This window comes from Coregonus lavaretus, assembly GCF_964263955.1.
Source record: "Coregonus lavaretus genome assembly, contig: SUPER_35_unloc_4, whole genome shotgun sequence".
Taxonomy (NCBI): Eukaryota; Metazoa; Chordata; class Actinopteri; order Salmoniformes; family Salmonidae; genus Coregonus; species Coregonus lavaretus.
Genome location: NW_028167178.1, coordinates 919,019 through 943,593, shown reverse-complemented (window position 1 = coordinate 943,593; position 24,575 = coordinate 919,019). Strand labels below are relative to the sequence as shown.

General features: G+C 41.7%; 1 protein-coding gene across 1 annotated transcript in view; it reads right to left on the bottom strand.

Annotated features, from left to right (window-relative positions):
• LOC311110359 (neural cell adhesion molecule 2-like) overlaps window positions 1-24,575 on the bottom strand; it is a gene marked incomplete at both ends in the record, with an annotated part of 404,388 nt that overhangs the window by 34,740 nt on the left and 345,073 nt on the right. Inside the window, 4 exons of the mRNA XM_084188905.1 lie at window positions 15,710-15,951; window positions 18,559-18,732; window positions 20,995-21,091; window positions 21,386-21,573. Coding sequence (XP_084045031.1) covers window positions 15,710-15,951; window positions 18,559-18,732; window positions 20,995-21,091; window positions 21,386-21,573 — 701 coding nt within the window. The remainder of the gene's footprint in view (window positions 1-15,709; window positions 15,952-18,558; window positions 18,733-20,994; window positions 21,092-21,385; window positions 21,574-24,575) is intronic.

Genomic DNA, 24,575 nt, shown 5'->3' with positions numbered 1-24,575 from the left:
ACATCCTCAATTTGTTTTCCACCCATACTTAATAGTATCCCATGCTGTGTTGGCCTTTTCCTGATGGAACAGACCAACATAACATTGGTTTTCTTGGTGTTCAAAACACGTTTTTTTCCGGCAAACCCACTCCCTGATATTTCCCCGATCTACCTGTAGAGCTTGCTGTACCTGTTGAACCGATTGTCTTGCTGTATAAATTGTAGTATCATCTGCAAGTATAGTAGCTTGACTTTCAGATAAGGCATAAGGAAGGTCGTTGGTATATATTAAATAAAGAAGTGGCACAAGGCAGCTCCACAGTTTAAAGCATGAGGGGAAGAAAACGACCCATTGATATAGGTGGACTGTTTTCTGTCACTTAGATATGACTGTACCCAATTCAATGCTGCCTCAGTAAACCCATAATGCAATAATTTTGTCAAAATTATTTAATGATCCACTAAATCAAATGCTGCACTAAAATCTAAATATAGTACACCCACAAACCTGCCATTATATATAGCATGAGCCACTGGTCAGTCATGTCAACCAATGCAGTGGTAGTGGAATGGTTTTTGCGATAAGCATGCTGATTGGCTGTGATCAGATCATTCTTTTCCATGTACTCCCATATTTGTCTACTTACAATATCCTCCAATATCTTACTGAGTGAAGGGAGTAGACTAATTGGTCACCTATTGGCAGGAGAAATGGGTTCTTTGCGGTCTTTCGGGATTGGACAAAGTTTAGCATGCTTCCATACATTTGGAAATGTCCCCTATTCCAGTGACAATTAAATATGTATTTCAGCTGCAATCTGGGGAGCAGCATAGCGAAGTAAAAATTGTCCATAAGATCATAACCTGTAGATTTACCATTGGATAATGACTTCAATAGGTTTAACACCTCCTCTACTGACACCATTTGTAGACTAAAAGAGCAGGTTGTTTTGCTCATAATATGATCATCAATCCATTGGAAGACATTTTCTTTGTAAAAAATCAGCAAAATGATTGGCAATATCAGCTGGTTTTGTTATTGTTCTCCTGTCAACCTCCACACTAGATGGGCATGATGAGATAGATGTACCAAGTAAGCCCTTAACTGTATTCCATACTGTTTTTGAATAATTTTTACAATCAATAAAATCATTTGTATAAAATAACATTTTTTCCTTACGATTTAATTTAACTGCATAATTGCGTAGTGTTCTATAATTATGTTAATCAATTTCTAGTTTAGATTTGGCTGATAAGACTTTTGCCATATTTCTTTGAGAAAATGCCTCACCCAGTTCATCATCAATCCATGGAGATGGACGAGACCCAACTGTACTCTTTCTTACTGGGGCATGATGGTCCATTACCTCATTGAGAAAATCAATAAAACATTCTGTAGCGTGATTTAAATCATCCTCTAGATAAATCAGCTCCCAGGGTACAGCAGCCAAATCATTTTGAAATAGCTCATGATTAAATGTTTTAAAATGTATCTTGACCACAATCCTTGGGGGTTTCTTTGGAACCTTGGCGTTCATGGTTATGGCCACAATATTATGGTCTGTCCAGCCCACTAGCATTGATCTGGCTTTTGAGCATTGCAGTGATATATTACAGAAGATCAGATCAATGCACGTGTCCGAACGGTGACCTAACTTAGGAGAAGATGACGAGGGAGAGAAGAGGTGGGTGAGATAGACAATATAATTGCATAATGGAACTGTATTTGATTTGTAGGTGAACCATATGCCAAATTACAAAAGACCTTGTTCAATAATCATCTCACTTGTGACCTATGTGGCCATTGAGGACAGCAGTGTCGATCAGATGGAAAAATATATTTTTAAGCAAGCAAGCAAGTTTATTTATATAGCACAATTCATACATTGAAGCAATTCAATGTGCTTTACAAAGATGTTTATCAAAAATAATGAAAACATCATAATAATAAAAATACAAGATTTTTTTTAAAATAAAGATTAAAAATTAAAAATGGGATAAAAACATAGGAAGCTATAAGGCTAAAGAGTGTGGTTAAGTTTAAGTGCTCAGTCGTAGACACGTGAAAAGAGAAGTGTTTTTAACCTGGATTTTAAAATGGATATGTTTGGGGCACATCTAAGATCTTCTGGTAGTTTATTCCAGTTGTGTACAGCATCAGTGCTAAATGCAGCTTCTCCATGTTTAGTTTGGGCTCTAGGCTCTACTAGCTGACCTGTGTTCATGGATCTAAGAGCCCTGCTCGGTTTATATTCTTCAAACATATCAGACATGTACTCGGGTCCTAAACCATTCAAAGATTTATAAACTAAAAGCACCACTTTGAAATCAATTCTATAACTGACTGGAAGCCAATGTTAAGATTTAAGAACCGGAGTGATGTGCTCCGTTCTCTTGGTCCAAGTTAACATTCTAGAAGCTGCATTCTGAATGAGCTGCAGCTTTTTTACAGTCTTTTCCGGGAGTCCTGTTAAGAGGCCATTAAAGTAGTCAACCCTACAAGAGATAAAAGCATGGATGAGCTTCTCTTGATCTTTTTGGGACACCAAGCCTTTGATTCTGGCTATATTTTTTAGATGATAGAATGCTGTTTTGGTGACCGCTTTGATATGACTGTTAAATGTGAGGTCGGAGTCTATCAGACCACCAAGATTACGCACTTGATCGCTGGTTTTAAGGACCCGAGAATCCAGCTCTTTACTAATACTTGTTCTTTTTTTTTTTGTTGCCAAACACAATAATATCAGTTTTATCTTGGTTTAATTGTAGACAATTTTGGTTCATCCAGGTATTTATGTGCTCTATACAGTGACAGAGAGTCTATTGAGCTGTTGTCATACGGTTTGAGAGCCATATATATTTGAGTATCATCAGCATACAGTGGGGAAAAAAAGTATTTAGTCAGCCACCAATTGTGCAAGTTCTCCCACTTAAAAAGATGAGAGAGGCCTGTAATTTTCATCATAGGTACACGTCAACTATGACAGATAAATTGAGAGAAAAAAATCCAGAAAATTACATTGTAGGATTTATTATGAATTTATTTGCAAATTATGGTGGAAAATAAGTATTTGGTCACCTACAAACAAGCAAGATTTCTGGCTCTCACAGACGTGTAACTTCTTCTTTAAGAGGCTACTCTGTCCTCCACTCGTTACCTGTATTAATGGCACCTGTTTGAACTTGTTATCAGTATAAAAGACACCTGTCCACAACCTCAAACAGTCACACTCCAAACTCCACTATGGCCAAGACCAAAGAGCTGTCAAAGGACACCAGAAACAACATTGTAGACCTGCACCAGGCTGGGAAGACTGAATCTGCAATAGGTAAGCAGCTTGGTTTGAAGAAATCAACTGTGGGAGCAATTATTAGGAAATGGAAGACATACAATACCACTGATAATCTCCCTCGATCTGGGGCTCCACGCAAGATCTCACCCCGTGGGGTCAAAATGATCACAAGAGCAGTGAGCAAAAATCCTAGAACCACACAGGGGGACCTAGTGAATGACCTGCAGAGAGCTGGGACCAAAGTAACAAAGCCTACCATCAGTAACACACTACGCCGCCAGGGACTCAAATCCTGCATTGCCAGATGTGTCCCCCTGCTTAAGCCAGTACGTGTCCAGGCCCATCTGAAGTTTGCTAGAGTGCATTTGGATGATCCAGAAGAGGATTGGGAGAATGTCATAAGGTCAGATGAAACCAAAACTCAACTCGTCGTGTTTGGAGGACAAAGAATGCTGAGTTGCATCCAAAGAACACCATACCTACTGTGAAGCATGGGGGTGGAAACATCATGCTTTGGGGCTGTTTTTCTGCAAAGGGACCAGGTCGACTGATCCGTGTAAAGGAAAGAATGAATGGGGCCATGTATCGTGAGATTTTGAGTGAAAACCTCCTTCCATCAGCAAGGGCATTGAAGATGAAACGTGGCTGGCTCTTTCAGCATGACAATGATCCCAAACACACCGCCCGGGCAACGAAGGAGTGGCTTCGTAAGAAGCATTTCAAGGTCCTGTAGTAGCCTAGCCAGTCTCCAGATCTCAACCCCATAGAAAATCTTTGGAGGGAGTTGAAAGTCCGTGTTGCCCAGCGACAGCCCCAAAACATCACTGCTCTAGAGGAGATCTGCATGGAGGAATGAGCCAAAATACCAGCAACAGTGTGTGAAAACCTTGTGAAGACTTACAGAAAACGTTTGACCTGTGTCATTGCCAACAAAGGGTATATAACAAAGTATTGAGAAACTTTTGTTATTGACCAAATACTTATTTTCCACCATAATTTGCAAATAAATTCATAAAAAATCCTACAATGTGATTTTCTGGGAAAAAAATTCTCATTTTGTCTGTCATAGTTGACGTGTTCCTATGATGAAAATTACAGGCCTCTCTCATCTTTTTAAGTGGGAGAACTTGCACAATTGGTGGCTGACTAAATACTTTTTTCCCCCACTGTAGCTGTGGTAGTTAATGTTGTTGTTCTGTAAAATTTGGCCCAGAGGTAGCATATAGAGATTAAACAGAATCGGTCCGAGAACTGATCCCTGTGGAACTCCGCATGTCATAGCCACCCTATCAGATTCATGATTACCAATGGTGACAAAGTTACTCCAGCCATCTAGATAAGATCTAAACCAATCAAGGACTGTCCCGGAGAGTCCTACCCACTTTTCCAGCCTATCTATAAGTGTTCCATGATCGACAGTGTCAAATGCTGCATTAAGATCTAATAGAACCAGAACTGTTACTTTATCAGAATCAGTATTCAGCCGTTTATCATTTAAAACTTTAATCAGGGCCGTTTCAGTACTGTGGTGAGGTCGGAAACCTGACTGAAATTTGTCTAAGAGACCGCATGAGGTCACAAAATTGCTGAGTTGATTGAAGACAACCTTCTCAATGATCTTGGCTATAAAAGGGAGATTTGATACAGGTCTATAGTTGTTCATTATAGATGCATCCAGTGTTCTCTTTTTTAATAGAGGCTTAATGGCAGCTGTTTTTAGAGACGTTGGGAAAATGCCTGATTGCAGAGAGCCATTAACTATTTGCTGTAAGTCCATTGTTATAGGGTTAAAAATTGTTTAAAAAAAGTCTGATGGCAGTGTGTCGAGACAGCCAGTGGAAGCTTTAAGATGTCGAACTGTTTCTTCTAGTGATTTTTGATCAATTGTATTAAAATGCGACATAATAACCAAGTTATGTCTTGGTGGTCGTGGTGACGGTACAGAGTCCTTTTTAGACTGAGCAGTTTTGATGGTCCGTCTTATACTTATAATTTTTTCACTAAAGAAACACGCAAATTCATTACATTTCACAGTGGACATGAGTTCTGATGGTATCTGTTTTATTGGGTTTATAAGCTTGTCAACCATGACAAATAGAGTGCGGGTATTGTTGATATTCTTGTTGATCATTCCCGATAAATGTTGCCGTCTGGCCCTGCGTAACTCATTGTTGAAGCTACCAAGGCTTTGTTTATAGATGTCATAGTGAATTTGAAGTTTAGTTTTCCTACACTTGCTTTCTGCTTTCCTACATTCTCTTTTCAGGGTGCTTACCATCATGGTGGTTCTCCATGGTGTTTTCTGTTTGCTCATAGTTTTCTTTACCTTTACCGGTGCAACACGATCCATGACATTCAATATTTTGGCATTAAAATTATCCAGGAGTACATCAACTGACTCAGCACTTATTATTGGAGAGATAGCTATGGCTTCCATAAACTGAGCATTGGTACTCTCATTAATGTACCTTTTCTTAACAGAAACTGAGTTTACTGGAACATTCGGGGTGATAAGGGATTCAAAAAAGACACAGAAATGATCAGACAGGGCCATGTCTTTAACCATGACAGAGGAAATATCGAGACCTTTAGAGATAACCAGATCTAAAATGTGGCCCAAGATGTTTCTACAACTTTATTGGAGTCCACCTGTGGTAAATTCTATTGATTGGACATGCTTTGGAAAGGCACACACCTGTCTATATAAGGTCCCACAGTTGACAGGTGCATGTCAGAGCAAAAACCAAGCCATGAGGTTGAAGGAATTGTCCGTAGAGCTCCGAGACAGCATTGTGTCGAGGCACAGATCTGGGGAAGGGTACCAAAAAATGTCTGCAGCATTGAAGGTCCCCAAGACCACATTGGCCTCCATCATTCTTAAATATAATAAGTTTGGAACCACCAAGACTCTTCCTAGAGCTGGCCGCCCGCCAAACTGAGCAATCGGGGGAGAAGGGCCTTGGTCAGGGAGGTGACCAAGAACCCAATGGTCACTCTGACAGAGCTCCAGAGTTCCTCTGTGGAGATTGGAGAACCTTCCAGAAGGACAACCCATCTATGCAGCACTCCAGCAATCTGGCCGTTATGGTAGAGTGGCCAGACGGAAGCCGCTCCTCAGTAAAAGGCACATGACAGCCCGCTTGGAGTTTTCCAAAAGGCACCTAAAGGACTCTCAAGCCATGAGAAACGAGAATCTCTGGTCTGATGAAACCAAGATTGAACTCTTTGGCATTAATGCCAAGTGTCACGTCTGGAGGAAACCTGGCACCATTCCTACGGTAAAGCATAGTGGTGGCAGCATCATGCTGTGGAGATGTTTTTCAGTGGCAGGGACTGGGAGACTTGTCAGGATCGAGGGAAAGATGAACGAAGCAAAGTACAGAGAGATCTTTGATGAAAACCTGCTCCAGAGCGCTCAGGACCTCAGATTGGGGCGAAGGTTCACCTTCCAACAGGACAATGACCCTAAGCACACAGCCAAGACAATGCAGGAGTGGCTTCGGGACAAGTCTCTGAATGTCCTTGAGTTGCCCAGCCAGAGCCCGGACTTGAACCCGATCGAACATCTCTGGAGAGACCTGAAAATAGCTGTGCAGCAATGCTCCCCATCCAACCTGACAGAGCTTGAGTGGATCTGCAGAGAAGAATGGGAGAAACTCCCCAAATACATTTGACATTTTAATCATTTAGCAGACGCTTATCCAGAGCGACTTACAGTTAGTGAGTGCATACATTTTTCATACTGGCCGCCCATGGGAATCGAACCTACAACCCTGGCGTTGCACGCGCCATGCTCTACCAACTGAGCTACAGGAGGGCTTACAGGTGTGCCAAGCTTGTAGCGTTATACCCAAGAAGACTCGAGGCTGTAATCACTGCCAAAGGTGCTTCAACTAAGTACTGAGTAAAGGGTCTGAATACTTATGTAAATGTGATATCAGTTTTTTATTTACATTTGTAAAAATGTTTTTTTTTTACGTTTTTTGCTTCGTCATTATGGGGTGTTGTGTGTAGATTGATGAGGAAAAAATGAATACTTTCTGAATTCACTGTAGGATGTGTGTAAAATAGTTTTTTAGAAAGTTGTACTGATTATAATGAGCTAATGCTATGCTATTTGTTTGTTGACACCAAAGATGTTATAGCAAAACGCGGTGAAGGGATCTTTCACTTGTCTTTCGAGTAAACATCCGGAAGTGAACAATATGAAGTGAATGATGATAGACGACACACGCCCTTCACCTTGAACATGCATACTGCAAACAGACCCAACTCATCTTGTCACATCATCTTATCTTTGCTTTACTCAATTATTTTGATCACTGGTGAGCTTAGGGCTGTAGCGGTGATCATATTACCGTAAAACCGGCAGTCATGAGTCATGACCACAGTCAAATTCAATTTGACCGTTGAGTCATGGTAAACTCCTCTTATGCACTCTGGATATGCATTGGTAGTACCCAACTCGTTAACAAGTCAGGTCGCTAATGGCCTGGTACTCAGCTCTCTATGTCCCTCTAACCACTCTGACATCAATGCAAATGCAATTGAAAATCACATCAAACACTTATCATCAAAACAGTATCATGCTTTTAAAACTCACAATTAAGCTACATTGTTTGAACTCACTGATCTATCAATTTGAAAAAAGAAGTTCAACAACATGGTTTTTGTGGATGTTGTTTCAAAGCCAAACACAACGAAATGGACAGCGTTTTTTAAGGTGATGATTAATTCAAAGCATTTAGATGTCGCATGTAGAACACCCATACGCATTTTGAGCGTATGCATACGCATAAGATTAAAACAATTAAAATAATGATGGTGCCGTTATCCAAATCATAGCCTAATGCATATTACGCATGGCAGAAAAACATTTTTAAAAAAGGATTTAAGAGGTCTTTGGTACATAATTGGTCTAGCCTATACTCAAAATTAAACAAATTCTAGTAATTGCCTTTGAGTGTGGACTGTATTATTATGCATACTGGATGGACTGGTTACCTTATGCTATGCTCCAAAATTTCTATTCATGAGTCTGGGAGAGAACATATAGGCCTAGGCAATGCTGTTGCCTACAATCATATTGCATTTGTATTGATTTTGAATAGATAAGTAATAGGGCATTTTTTATATTTTCATTATTAATAGGCTGACACATTACCTTTAGCTACAGAATATCTCACCACTGTGCGCTTCCGTCTCCTCCCTTCTCTCCTTCATTCCTTTCTTGAGCTCACAGAGAGAGGGGCTGTCAACAGTTTAATTAAATACGTTTTGTTGTGAAAACATGTTACTATCGATGTTCCCGAACAAATTTCACTTGGTTTCCCAAATTAAGCACTGGATAGCTGCAGGAACAGGGTTGGAGAGCCAATGGCATACATAGTTTGGGTGGAATATCACCCGTCGCGCAGGAGAGCCTACATGCTCCTCAAACATTGGTTGATGCGTGGAGTGAAATAAGTGTTCTTATAAGCCCATTCATTTCTATATACAATCCCGTGTGAAAGCAGAGTTTTGATGGTTGCCACTAAAAAGAGGAGGATCCCAGCCTTCTACTGCTGCTATATTTATTTCTTAGCTGCTAATATTAAGCATTGCGCCGCTATAAAACCAGAGAAGCCTACCCGCCATGATTGAAAAACGAACCAAGGGAAAGCGGCCTCCATTTACTATTCGAGTGCATACGGATGACATGTCTTTATTCCCCTGACCCTGTTCCTGCCCATTTGATAATGGGCCATTATAAATCAAAACTAATTTTAGATATTAGTAAAGACTTGATTAACTGAGAATAGTCTGATGGGTGAAAATCTGATCACTTGATGAGAGAACAGCATGTGCTGTCTGAGGCAAATAACTTTTTATGCAACTTTTTCAAATCATCAATAGCCTATAGTCGCATCATGCAAACCATATATGTTTTCATTTCGAAGACATTCTAATGTTTGTATCATTCAAAACTAAAGTTGCGAAATAACAATAAATCTAGTTTATAGGACCTGTTTTAAATTATTACTTTTATGCTCAACATAGCCACTTCCTATGCACACTCATTCTGGAATAAGTTCAAGGATATAGAGTTGAAGTCAGAAGTTTACATACACTTAGGTTGGAGTCATTAAAGCAAGGAAGAAGCCACTGCTCCAAAACCACCATAAAAAAGCCAGACTATGGTTTGCAACTGCACATGGGGAAAAAGATCGTTCTTTTTGGAGAAATGTCCTCTGGTCTGATGAAACAAAACTAGAACTGTTTGGCCATAATGACCATCGTTATGTTTGGAGGAAAAAGGGGGGCGGCTTGCAAGTCGAAGTACACCATCCCAACCATGAAGCACGGGGGTGGCAGCATCATGCTGTGGGGGTGCTTTGCTGCAGGAGGGTCTGGTGCACTTCACAAAAAAAATGGCATTGTGAGGAAGGAAAATTATGTGGATATATTGAAGCAACATCTCAAGACATCATTCAGGAAGTTAAAGCTTGGTCGCAAATGGGTCTTCCAAATGGACAATGACCCCAAGCATACTTCCAAAGTTGTGGCAAAATGGCTTAAGGACAACAAAGTCAAGATATTGGAGTGGCCATCACAAAGCCCTGACCTCAATCCTATAGAACATTTGTGGGCAGAACTGAAAAAGCATGTGCGAGCAAGGAGGCCTACAAACCTGACTCAGTTACACCAGCTCTGTCAGGAGGAATGGGCCAAAATTCACCCAACTTATTGTGGGAAGCTTGTGGAAGGCAACCCAAAACGTTTGACCCAAGTTAAACAATTTAAAGGCAATGCTACCAAATACTAATTGAGTGTATGTAAACTTCTGACCCACTGGGAATGTGATGAAAGAACTAAAAGCTGAAGAAATCATTCTCTATACTATTATTCTGACATTTCACATTCTTAAAATAAAGTGGCGATCCTAACTGACCTAAAACAGGGAATTTTTACTAGGATTAAATGCCAGGAATTGTGAAAAACAGAGTTTAAATGTATTTGGCTAAGGTGTATGTAAACTTCCGACTTCAACTGTAATATAAAATAATGGTACGGGATTTATAAGCATATCTTGTCTGCTAAATGAACTAAACTATGGCATGGCACATAGCCAGATAACATCATGAAATACATTTTCTTTATATCATATTGTTTCTTTAGACCTGCCTAAAATAAATAAATGATTTATTGTGATGGTGAATATTAAATGGATTTATTATACTTTTTTTAATGTAAATGTTCCAAAGGCGCGCATCAGCGGCTTGTATGTGTGGAGACCAGGTTATGCTAAACGTGTTTATGTAAATTAACGGTAATTTATCGTGAGACCGGCCAAATTTCATGATCGCCACAGCCATAGGTTAGCTCACCTGTCATGTAATAAATTGTAAATAGTAATTGCTATTAGCTCATTCATATTATGGTTTCTGTCAGCCAAAAGTTAGCTAAATATGACCGCTTGTGTTAGCTCACTCTTTCCCCAGTTAGCGCTAGGACTAGCCTACATTTTCCAAATTGGATGAGAATTGTGTTATGCTGTTGCTACTTATGTGAATGTCTGAACATTGCATCTGAAAATAAACTGCTCAACTTCTGTGAATGTCTGAATATTGTATCTGAAAATAAACAGCTCACATTGGGAACTTAAAGTTGTAAAGACTGTGTTTGTACAAAATGTTTCTGTGAAAAAACAGTGGCCAGCTCAAACGCTGACTGTTGCGTGAATCAATACTAGACATTATAATGAAGCTTTATAATCACCCTGGTTTGAGTGTACGCTGCAGGGACAACTGTAGAATGATCCACTGTAGAATTATTACAGCCCTGTGCTCCTATGCCTCAAAGGGTTAAATAGGCTACACACCTATGCACATTTCCACAGTTTATTTTAGATTTCCACAACAACAGGGAAGGAGAAATTCACCTTTCATGCGAACACTTTTCAACTGTTCAGGTCACCATTGCCACCTAGCTTCTTTCTTTCTTTCTTTCTTTCTTTCTTTCTTTCTTTCTTTCTTTCTTTCTTTCTTTCTTTCTTTCTTTCTTTCTTTCTTTCTTTCTTTCTTTCTTTCTTTCTTTCTTTCTTTCTTTCATATCCTTTATTTCCCTTCCCTCTCCTTTTCTTTCCTCTCCCCTCTTCCCAATCTCCTCTCCTCCCCACCCCTCCCAATCTTTAACTTTATTTTCCTTTCTTAAATCAGCTTTTTATCTCATCATAGGAGAACAGAGTGAAGTGTCACAGTGTGAGGCCTGTGCTTTGACAGCATGCCAAATGCATATTCAACCGTTTAGCCTGTGAGGATTCTTCCACAAAATGTCAAAATAGAAGAGCGAGAGATAATATTGTGGAATGGGCTTCAGGAAAACGGGCCATGGTTTCATTTTTCAGAGTCATGGTAGGTGGAATAATGTGGAATAAAGCTAAGGCTAGCCCAGCATTGGAAAGCAGTTAGATACGGGTGACTGTGTGTGTTAATACAAAAATGTGTGTGTGTGTGTGTGTGTGTGTGTGTGTGTGTGTGTGCATGAACATTTGTATGCATACTGTATGTGTGTATGTGTTTGTGTAAGAGAGTGCATATATGTGCACACATGCATGTGTGTATATGGCACTCCTGCCTGTGCGTACTCGCATGAGTCAGGGTCACAGTGGGAGAGAGAGGAGGATGGATGGTGGGATTACTGGGGTGTGGAGGATTGTCCTATTCTTCCCCTCGTTCCCCTGCATTTGGCCTTCAAAGGGCCTGCTGGAGAGTCCCTGATGTTCTCTCCACACACACACTTTCATCTGCTATAGTATAACTACACATCGCTGTCAGCCTCCCAATGAGACAGAGACACAGCTGTATGGATATATTAGCATTGGCTACATCAAATCCCATAAATCAAAGTGTGTGTGTGTGGGGGGGATTGTGTGTGAGAGAGAGAGAGAGAGAGAGAGAGAGAGAGAGAGAGAGAGAGAGAGAGAGAGAGAGAGAGAGAGAGAGAGAGAGAGAGAGAGAGAGAGAGAGAGAGAGAGAGAGAGAGAGAGAGAGAGAGAGAGAGAGAGAGAGAGAGAGAGATGAACGAATGGCGGGATTCAACGCAATTGTGCATTAGTTGATGCCTTCGCAATATGGATGTGCCTATTATGTTGATATTTGCGCGTACTAAATATATTTGTTACTAAACAGTGCATTCTAAATAGTATTTAATATGATTAGTACACAGTGTGTAGTTTAAGTAAGTAGTAGGCAAGCCAGATTTCGGACACGGCCATAGTCTATACTGGTCTCTCTCCACAGAATAGTATACAGTATTTACCCCCCATAGTTTCACTGCCGAAAACAAAAGCACTTCAAAGCAGACATAAACAAAGTGTGTGTGCTTATTATTTTTAGGCATTGAGCGTGTGTGTGTGTGTGTGTTTGTGCACATGTCAGCATGGGGACAGAAAAATACAGCATACGTGCGCGCAAACACACTCAAAGCAATGTGATAGACACTGCTATTTGTGATTACCTTAAGGGGAGGTATGCAGCATTATCTATGACCATTAAACTAGATACAAAACAACTCATGTGCTTTACGAGAGTGCTTTAGGGTAGAAGTGGACCAAATTGGCCTTGTTCAGGGGCACTTGCAGTCCGTAAATGCTGTGGTTCTTAACCTTTTTTGATAACTGTACTCCCATTTTCCTCAGCCTGATGTATACCCTTCTGTGCAACCATTCATTAGGCCTATGTTATAGGTGTTAATGCTTGAACTGATAGTAAGCCTACCAAGAAACATTTTCATCTGAAGAACCCTTCTTGGAAAATGAGGGTTCTTTGTAACCTTTTTCATCCTAAGAACAGTTTTTCTAAGAAAGGGTTCTTTGATGATTCTTTAGAAAGCAATAAGGATAATTTCTACATAGAACCATTCTGAAGAACCCTTCTAAGCTTTATTTATTGTATTTTTTTTTCTTTATTTTAAATAGTGGCTAAGCATTAGTGTTTACCTCAGTGTTAAAACTGCCATGATGTATTTCAAATGAGTATTTTCTGTGATTTTATTGAGCAGAGAGTAGGAGAAAAATAAGGGAGTCTGAGTGAACCAGCAGTGTCTGCTATGGTAAACAGTAAATTGTACAGTGTTACATAGTGTTGATTTTTCAGTGTAACATTTATAGTGTTGATTCAGGAGTTAAATGAACTCTACAAACACTCAGTGGTGTACAATAACCCCAGTATTGGTATTAATAACAAGAGTCAAAACCATGGCCATAATTATCATATTTCCCAGCATGCTCTATTGCAGGTTGATTTTCAGAATTGTTTGTTTCAATATCTGTGTTTTTGCATGTATATTGATTGGTTGATTAATGTTATTCTACACAAATATAAAAAAAAAAAATCTAAACTAATCTAATCTGTTAGTAGTTGGACTTATTGCAACCATTACTGAAATGGTTGTTCCAATTTAGATGATTTAGGTAGTCTCAGTATTCAGTTTTCCCTACCATGGCAGTTATTCTGAATGCAGGTTGCAGGTGATTAAACATTCCAATTGTTGGATATCCTCAATCTAGTTGGACTCCAATAGGAATTATACATCACCTTGCAAGCCAGCATAATGTGACTTGCAGGCCTGATTAGGCCTGTAAACCAGAAGTTTCCGACCACTGTGTTAGGGTATAACTAGGCCTTGAAAGAAAGGCCTTATGATATACACTGAGTATACCAAACATTAGGAACTGTTGAGCTTGAAAAACCCAGCAGCGTTGCAGTTCTTGACACAAACAATACCCGGTTCAAAGGCACTTAAATGTTTTGTCTTGCCCATTCACCCTCTGAATGGCACACATACACAATCCATGTCTCAAGACTTAAAAATCCTTCTTTAACCTGTCTCCTCCCCTTCATCAACAGTGATATAAATGGATTTAACAAGTGATATCAATAAGGGATCATAGCTTCCACCTGGATTCACCTGGTCAGTCTGTCATGGAAAGAGCAGGTGTTCTTAATGTTTTGTACACTCAGTGTATGTATGCGACGCGAACTGGCTGAGTCAATTCAGTGGCTAGCTTTGCACTTGGCTAGCTAACAGTAGCTGCTAGGGGTAAGTCATAACCTACATTTGTGTTTTGTTTTTACATATTGGTAGCCAGAGTCGTTCAAGGAATTTGGGACATGGGTGACTAGTTAACGTTAGCTTGGCTCTCTCTGTGTGTTCGTGCCGTGAAAGGAGGGGTTTCTTCTTTGTCTGAAAGCAATGGCTAGCTAGTATGCTAACTATTCTAGCTAACTAACTGACTGAATAAGTTGACGACGGACTCGCTCAAGCTGTCGGGACTAACCCACAACGTTAGACACGGACACGAACGATCTGCTTGGCGTGTTGACACACTGGTGGTTTGTTGTGGCCGAGTATTGGTGCTAAACCGTGTTGTTGGAGTCCGGCATGCTAGCTGGCTGTGGCGTCTTATGACTAGGTGCCCTGGACGATTTTCACGGAAGAATACTGTACCAAGTTAGCTAGTTGAATAAACTAAGTTAGTCTATTCCTAGAAAACATTGAACTGCTGTAGTTTACAACAATTATAGTTTCTGAGGTGGAAGTTGGGAGAGTTATATTTGGGTGTTGTCGTGAGGGAGGCCCGGCTCTCTCCTTTCCCAGATGTTTAGTTCATTTCATTCCGATCTCCTTTGCATTATTGTAGCCATTTTCTGCAGCCTGTCAACTATGCCTCTGTCTATCCCTGTTCTCTCCTCTCCGCACAGGCTATACAAATGCCTCACACCGCGTGGCTACTGCCTCTCTAACCTGGTGGTCCCTGCACGCACAACCCACGTGGAGTTCCAGGTCTCAGGCAGCCTCTGTTCGCTGCTCTGGCACCCCAATGGTGGAACAAGCTCCCTCATGACGCCAGGACAGCGGAGTCACTCACCACCTTCCGGAGACATTTGAAACCCCACCTCTTTAAGGAATACCTGGGATAGGATACAGTAATCCTTCTACCCCCCCCCCCCCGCCCAAAAAATATAAATAAAATAAAAACATTGTAAAGTGGTTATCCCACTGGCTATAAGGTGAATGCACCAATTTGTAAGTCACTCTGGATAAGAGCGTCTGCTAAATGACGTAAATGTAATGTATTGCCATAAAATATATGCAAATAAAGTTAGCTGAACCGTTCATGGAGGGTTCTAAGAAGAACCCTTCAAATATAATAAGGCTCTTGGTATAACTGTTCATAGAGGGTTCTAGAAAGAACCCTTCAAAGATAAAGTCTCTAGGAAGAACCCTTCATAGAAGGTTCTAGGTAGAACCTTCTGCAAAGGGTTCTACCTAGCACCAAAAAGGGTTCCCCTATTGGGACAAATTGAAAAACCCTATGGTTCTACTAAGCACCTTTTTTTTCTAAGAGTGTATGGTAGTATTTGTTGGCAATCCTGACATCCAGCTACTCACTGTCTTGTACTTGACAATGTACTCAACGATGGGCATGCCCCCGTCATCTTGCTTGACCAGGCCCAGCCGGTAGGCTTTGCCCATCCCTCTCTGGCCATGCACCGCCGGGGGGCTGGGCTCACGTATGGGTAGAGTCTGGAAGGACTCTGTGTGGCTGAACTCCCCCTGGCCCTTCCCATTGACTGCAGCCACTCGCACTTCGTAGGTGGTGTTGGGCTCTAGGCCTGTCAGCAGTACTATCACTGTAGGAGGAGAATCAGGGAGAGCATTTGTTAGCACGTTAGCATGTTGTTAGCTTGTTCGCAGACAGACAGAGAGGTAGAGCGATAGAGAGAGACATACAGATAGGCAGGCAGACAGACAAAAAGACACAGCAACAGAGACGGACGGAGAGACAGAGACGGAGAGACAGGTGTAGAGACAGACAGACAGTCAGACAGACAGAGGTTGAGAGAAGGGAAAAAGACAGACAGACAGAAGAAGAGATAAAAAGAAGCATAGAAAGTCAGAGAGGGATACAGACGAACACAGTGGAGTGAAGGGGGTGGTCACCATCTACGCTAAAGCTAATCGCTAACAGCACCGCTAACACCACTATGCTAGTGCCACAAATCCCCTGTTCCTATCAGGACCACTCTCTTGTCAATACAGAGGGTGGGACGTACCATTGTGGAGTGCCACAGGGGGATCTGTGTGCCTAGATGTGTTGGGTGAGTAATCCACTGCAGCTGAGCTAGCTAGCATACCTCCTCCCTGCCTGCTTCCATTCATGGCCAGAGAGATAATACCGAAGGTAATGCTGTACACTGAGGCTCTAAGCCAATATGTGGGAGTGCTGTTTGTGTGGAAACAGTATGAAAGCAATAGTACTCCATTATTGATCCTCTGGGATCAGTAGCATCAGTAAAGCATCAACATCAATGTTCGGAGTAGAACAACATGTCACTGTAACCTCTTTGGAACTCTCAAACTCTACCGGAATACACTTTAAACTAGTGACTACCGATATACTATGTGACAACTTCACAGTGTGGAGTGAAATGATAAGCATCTGTCAATAACATCTTGAACATTTTCAAATGTAATGATATTCAATATCGGCCTAAAATATTGGCTATCGGCCTCCTTGACCCCCAGAAAATGGTATCGGCATCGCCCCTAAAAAATCCATATCGGTCGTTCTCTAAAAAAGACATTTGATCATACAACCACTCCTAAAATAGCAATACATTATTATTATTATTAATACATGAATCAGTAGAGCTTTATGAGATTTTCTCAGCAGTCAGCCCAAAATCATTGATTTCTATGTAAATTCGACAATACATTTTTTTACATAGCTTTCATAGTTCGTCCTGCGGAAATCCCAAGTTAGGCATTAGCTGAACTTGGGTGAAGGTTGTTGTTTTGCAACTTGTGTTGCTGTAAAAGTGTGCTAAGGGTAATGGTTGCTTTGCAATTGTATAATGGGGGATCTAAATACGAAATGAGCTATTTGCTAAACTTGGGGCTCTACCAGGGGTTTGACGAGACCTTTAGTGAACGCCACTGGCATTCAGATGAACAAATTGTGCCAACTCATTATACACGGAGCAGTTTTATAGTGCAAATGTGCATCATTACTATTAAGGCCCTGAAGTGGCTCCGAGGGCTAAATGTCAATTTGCAACTGGTAATTAGTTGATTTGGCTATCGCCATTAACATGCTCACCTCGAGACAAGGAAGGTGGTTAAACAGGTGGGGGTGGAACACAAGAACTAACACAAATTAAGAATTCTCACTGTACATATCTCTCAAATATCTCCCTCTCCCAAATTGCTCCCCTTCTCTCTAAAATCATTCTTCCTTCTTTGCAAATCTTTCTTTTTGTTTTTCTCTCCATCTTCCTCATCTTTTCTCTTTTATTCTATCCTCTTTAACGCCCTCTGTCTTTCTTTCTGTTCCCATTGCCTGTATATATCACTTTGTTCTCTCTCTATCCCTCAGTGCTTCCACGTTGCTCAACATTCTCCGCATTCCATCTCACTATTGTAATTGACTCCAAAATGAGGGATATTAGCGATAAGCCCTTCAGGTTTGTCAGACCTGCTTATCGTCTGAGCATTCGTTCTTCTGAGTTCCTTTTTTTTTGTCCTCCATCACGCACACACTCCCCTGAGTGCCTCCAAAATCAATATGGAGTCGTGGAGCCAGAGCGGAAAGGGAACTAGAAAGTTGCTTTTCAGCCCCCCCCCTCTCTCTCCCTCCCTCCCTTTCACAGGCTCTGTGACCCGAGCGTAGGAGGCCTGCTGATCTTGTGGAGGCTTGCCATGGAGCGACGGTTTTAAAGGATCGCCGCGTGGATCAAGTAGCGACGGTTTCCTGCTCACGCTTGTTTGGCTGGTTCACTGGTTCGATTTGTGTGTGTGAGGACGGGGACTAACGTGCAGAAACAAAGGTTCGTCAAGGATGAGGGGTCTTAGTCTGACTTAGGTGGGCAAGACCTTGCAGTGAAAGACCTAACCTTACTTAGTCCCAAAACACAGCAGCTTTTTTTTGTCTGAGTAAATGTAAGGAGTGTAAATGTGAGAAAACGTGAGGTGTGTCGCTATAGTGGAGATGGTCATCTAGAATGTCCGTACCATTGATGATGATGATGATGATGATGATGATGATAATGATAATGACGACAACGATGATTGATGATGATAAAGATGGTGTTGAAGATGAAGATGATTAAAATGATGTCCATTTTGATGTAGATGATGATGGGAATGAAAATAACAATGATGATGACATAATGACAGCGATAATGATCAGAATAGGGATAATGAAGACCAAAACAGGGGAAATAAGGGAACACACTCACTCTGGATGCCATGTGACTTGACGTCTCTCCAGTCCTGCGAGCCCACTTCCTTGTAGTTGACCAGGTAGTGGCCAATGGGTACGCCGCCATGTGAGTCGGGTTTCATGAATGTCACTGTGGCGATGCGCTGCGACACGGCCGACAAGCGCACCGAGTACGGGTTCGAGGGCACGTCTGGAAAAGAGCAGAGAAATAGGTGTCACACTCATAACCATCCCCCATTGAAACACACATCCAAACATCAGTTCCGGTAACCCTTCAGAAACATTACATTGATGTCTCTATTTGTTCTGAAACATAATGTCGCTGGTGTGTCGTTATTGGCAAATCAAAACTCTCACACTTGATAAAAAGATGTAGCCATGGCAACTCGAGCTCATTGGGTTTTGCAATGCAGAATGCTTTGTGTTAACCCACACACAGTGTTCAGGCGTAGTTCAAAAAAGCCAAGGCCATTATATTTATCAGTGGTCGACTCAATCCCGTTATCACACAAACACTTCCCTTTTATCTGGTGGAGCCACGGGGCTTCGAGCAAATCAAAAGAAAATGTTGCTGTCCTACAGAGCCTCTCTTTTATAAGATCAGGAATACATTAAGTAGAGAGAGGCCTTTCAGAACGGTTGCGGGGCTGTACATAATCGAGCACACACATGCCCACACATACACACACAAGCATAAACGCACGCACGTACACACTGATATGCAGCATGCACACACACATACTAGTATAAGTACACGCACACACACACTCACACACATAAACACACATGCAAGGCCTTGTGCACACACACACACAAAGGGAAACCATCAACCATATGGATAAAAGCAAAGTTTGAGCTATGAAGGTCTGTGTACAAAGCCAGGTTCAACAATTGATTCTGAAAACCCATCACATATCTTCTAAATAAGTCGTACACATCGCTAAAGTTGAATTGTTAGAATGTGTATCTAGCGACACGTTATTATTTACACATAAACTGTATTTATTTCATTCTTTCTATCTCTGTTGAGATATGACACAAAGTTAGAGTGGGAAGTGGGACAAATTGAACTCTGTTTGCTAGCACTGTGGGTATAGGCAGTTCATTCCTTCAGAGTCAAACCTTCACAGTCTTATATACACTGCATTTTTACTTGGCACAACCCCATGATATCTTGAGTAATACACCAGAGACCGTATTCACAATGCATCTCAGAGTAGGAGTGCTGATCTGATTTAGCCTTTTAAGTCATAATGAATAAGAGGGTGGACCTGATACTAGTTCAATACTCCTACTCTGAGACGCTTTGTGAATACAGGCCCAAATCTTCTTAACATCAGGGATAATACATGACTTTTCAACTATGATCTGCTATTCATAATATCATTCAAGTTACATAAAGAGTTGCATAAGCTGGTTAGCGCTGCGACACAGTTTCCATATGAATGAATTGATCATGAATCAAGTGTTAGCATTTAGCTGGGTAGTTGGCTGACAGGGTTGGCTCACAGTCTTCTATCTAGAGAAGTTTCCTCTTTCTTTAATGATCAGACTTTGAAGCCAAATCAAACTGATGGGCGGGAGAGTGTGTGTGTGTGTGTGAAGGACCCGTTGTTTCATTTAATAGATTCCCAAACCTCTGTTTTAGTCTTATGGTTTGTTATTCACAATGTGGCGACACTGCATTCATTTTGAGAGAGAGGGAAAGAGATCTGAATCTTAATTCAGCGACGCCTTGTTTACTTTTCTTTAGTGTGCGTGTCTGTGTGTGTGTGACAGAAGGAGAGTTTGTAAAGGTGTCTCTGTTGTTTGAAGTGTGCGTTCCGACGTGTGTGTGTGTGTGTATGCGCAAATGCATACGTATCTGGGTATGTGTGTGGAAGAATGTCTCTTAAAAAAATAGTAAGTCCTTTTTCTCAGTATTCTACTTCTAAGAGGCCCTGTGTTTGAAGTAATTGAATCTGCACTAAAGTGAATTGGACTGCGTTATTGTATATTAGCCTGCGCTATGCACCGTAAATTAGGGGGTACTTTAGTAAATAGGGGGAACTATGTTAAATCAGCGAGCACTATTTGAGATTAGGTTAGGCTAAATAGAGGTTGGGGGGTGGTTATGGGATTTACTGCCATGGAAATGGCAAATAAGGTGGTTATCAACAACAAAAAAGAGCAGGTGGGGTGCAAAACAGTTGGAAGATCCTATCTGGACTTCCAGTTGGGGTGGAGTTTTGTTGCTTTGGTCAGTAGTAGATGATATCATTGGTTGACTGGGGCTATATTTGGTCAATCATGCCACATGGATGATACACAGTTGGAACTATTTGGTTAATGGATGAACGTTGATATGTTGAGGTGCATGGTTTACCCGATTCCATGTGTATGATATCAAGGGAAAGTCCAATGTGCTATAATGAGGGGGGGGGATTTGTTACTTTATGAGGCCAGCACTTACCTGCCTGGGCCAAGATGAACTCCTGGTATTTCGCTCCGATGTTGTTCCGGGCCGTGCAGTTGTAGCGTCCGAAATCCCTATCGGACACTGGGGTGACCTAGGGACAAACATTTGAGTGAGCACAGAGACCAGAGCTAAGTCAATATACTGACACTGGCATTACACTTAGTGAAGGCTTTGGGTAACACTATTTTAGCCAGTATAAAGCATTGTTTCTTTCATTCAGCCCTTATTTTACCAGGTAAGTTGGCAAGGACCTAGGGAAGAGATGCAGAGGAGAGGAAATGAGTTGAATAGACCACTTGGAAGCTGGGGATGATAAGGTGGCCATGATTTTTATTTCTGAAGTTAGACTGTTACCGGTGAGTGCCCTGTTGCTTCCTATACCCACCTCTAGCAAGGACTTGCCGTCGGTCGTGTGGACGCGTGTGTTGGCAGTGCCCTCGGCCGAGATGGTGAGGCGTTCTCTCCTCCAGAGCATGGTGGCGGGCGGGTTGGACTTGACGTCACAGCTGATGTTTACCGGGTTGCCCTCCCACGAGTAAAATATGGTTTGGTTGGTCTGGAACTTGGGCATGTCTATCCAAGACACAACATGATTGGTTGGTTAGCTTCCAAGTCATGTAAAACCAGCCAATTAAAAAACACCCAGAACATCTGAGATGATCCGTGTAGCTCAGTTGGTAGAGCATGGCGCTTGCAACGTCAGGGTTGTGGGTTCGTTTCCCACGGGGGGCCAGTATGAAAATGTATGCACTCACTAACTGTAAGTCGCTCTGGATAAGAGCGTCTGCTAAATGACTAAAATGTAATGATCAAAATCCAAAAAACTGATTGTTGGGCTTAAGTGTAATCGCTCCCTAAAGTTAAAAGGAAGCTTAAACTTAATTGAAGACACCTCATGCTGGGCGAGAGATCTTCATTATGATACTCTTCCTGAGTGTGTGTGTGTGTGTCATTGTGTGTGTGAATGTGTGCATCTGCGGTGCCGAGCTGGATAGGCGCTAATGAACGATCCCCCCGCTACATTGGGGGGGCCGCTCGCCATCACCGCTCGCTGCTGCATTCACCCCGTAGTCAGTAGAGTGGCATTATGGTCTGTTTTATGCTTGCTCGCAGTATTCCATTAGGGAGATTGATGTCTGGCGCTCTGTCACGAAGGAGGACGTGCCTCTACCTCCTCCTCTCGTCCCGCCACAGACTTAATAAATTAGTTCATTAGTTCCGCTGCAACGGTTGGCTTTGCCTCCGCCGCTCCTACGCTCAGTCACACAGCTCTTGGACCCATTTTTGTCCCTCTACTTTCTGACTGTCATGTGTTGAGGGAGGGCGTGATGGGTCACTCTTCTGAGGGAATGGCACTGCCAAGAGTGGCGCGGGAAAATCTCAGTGATCTCATGCATGCTCACCTCAAAGGGTGCCACCTGGGTCTAGATAGTTACTAAGTGCAATTGCACATCTACTTAGGCAATTATTACATGTGTGTTTCATGCCATTAACCTTTTCACGTGTGAGTTCCAAATATCTCTAACGGTCACCCCAGCGTGAGTTTTTTTATGTGTGTGATGTCAGAATGCACTCACTGTTCCAAAATGTGATTGTTACGCAACAGGACAGTTAACCCGCGCTGCCCTCAAACCAAGGCACGCTGACTGCTAATTACCTATAATCTGTTTCAACTTGTCAATTTCAAATTATTTTCTAACAAGTTTTATTTTCTAACAACAGTTTGAATTGAGGTGTGTTCCGCCTCCTCATTAATTCACATAAGAAGTAGCCCATTTCACTGTTGCTGACAATTTATGTTTGAGACTTTACAGAGCCGGACAAACTTCTCTCTTCAACAAGAGCCCTTCCCCAGTGTTTCCCCAAATCAAGTATGAAGACATTGCACATCTCTAGTCAGAACAGGCCTTGCACAAACGATTCCCCCCTGGCACTGTTTCTGGCTGGCGCCCGCATTGCCTTCATTGTTGTTTCCTCACAAATAATAACTTTGGACATGTGTGCGTTCCTATCAAAGTAAGTGCCTTATTTTCTGTATATCGTGTTGTCGTTCCTACTGCAGCATACTATATGTATGGATCATAATGTATTTACTGTTTTATTCACGTTTTCAAGTACTGGTGACAAATCATGCATTCCGATTCTTGCAGGATTGTAATGGACACATATGATATGTGTCAAATACTTTTTGATGGTTGTACTGATTATGATGAGCTAATGCTAAGCTATTTGCCAGCTATGTTTGGCACCATGTTTGTTGAGATCATACAATGCATTCTGTTTGTCATGTAAGCGTCTGTCAGACCAAAGATGTTATAAAAAAATGAGGTGAAGGCATAGTTCACGCGACTGACTTATGGTGCTTTCAAGACAACAGGGAACTGGGAAAAATACGAGGTCAAATCATGACGTCAGTGATCTTCAGGTCGGAATGTCGGAGCTCTAGAAAGAGGCCTGAGTTCCCGAGTTGGAATTCCTAGTTGGATGACCGTTAAAAAAATAAAATCCCAGTCGGAGCTCGTTGTTTTCAGAGTTCCCAGTTGTCTTGAACGCACTGAAGTCGGAAGTTGGAGATTTCCGAGTTCCCAGTTCCCAGTTCTTTTGAACGCGGCATCAGATTGTAACTACGGTACCTCAGGGTTGCCAGCTCAGACCCCCCCCCCCCCCCCCCCCCCCCCCCCTTCCAGGGGTTTTATTTGATTTATCCTGTGTTTGCACCCCATTTATTGATAAATCCCCCATCATAGTAATATTTCCTGCATCATATCTCCGCACAATACCTTCCCCCATTTCTACCTCCCATGGACTTCAAACCCCCCCCACAAATGAAATGAACCCCCCCACAAACCCCCCTAAAATGGTTTCATTCCTGTCTAGCTTTCGCGCTACGGTTAGGCTAGGCAGTAGGCTTATATTTGGGGTGATGATCTGTGAGGTGATAACATTTGATTTGTGAAAAACGGTAAACGACTTGTCAAGTCTTGTGCTCCGGTTCTTGTATACACTGTAACAAGTATATCGAAGATTTGTAAAATGCTGAAAAGTGGCCAAACTAAGTTTTCTCCCTTGTGCTCACGAGAGATGTGGTACATTGTAAACAAGTCGCTAACTTATGTTTTGTTTTTTGTCAGCGCAACCTGTTATGTAAACTGGTTTATGGAATGAGTTTGGCTGTGGATGTGTTCCGTGTGATGTTTGGATGTGTTCTGTAGCTCAATTGGTAGAGCATGGCGCTTGTAACGCCAGGGTAGTGGGTTCGATCCCTGGGACCACCCATACGTAAAAAATGATGCACACATGACTGTAAGTCGCTTTGGATAAAAGCGTCTGCTAAATGGCATATTATTTATTTATGATGAAGTTTGCATTTATCTTTTACAGTAAAAGGTGAAATTGAGGAATAAAGTTGTGAAGACCATTATTTCTCATCAGTACACAACAATGCTGTTTAGATGCGTTTGTTGCATCAAACGTTCTGTTGCTACTGTTTCCAATCACATATTTGCGATGGTACGCTGCAGGGACCACTCAACAATGATCACAAATATGTGACCGTACACGTCAAAGGGTTAAAG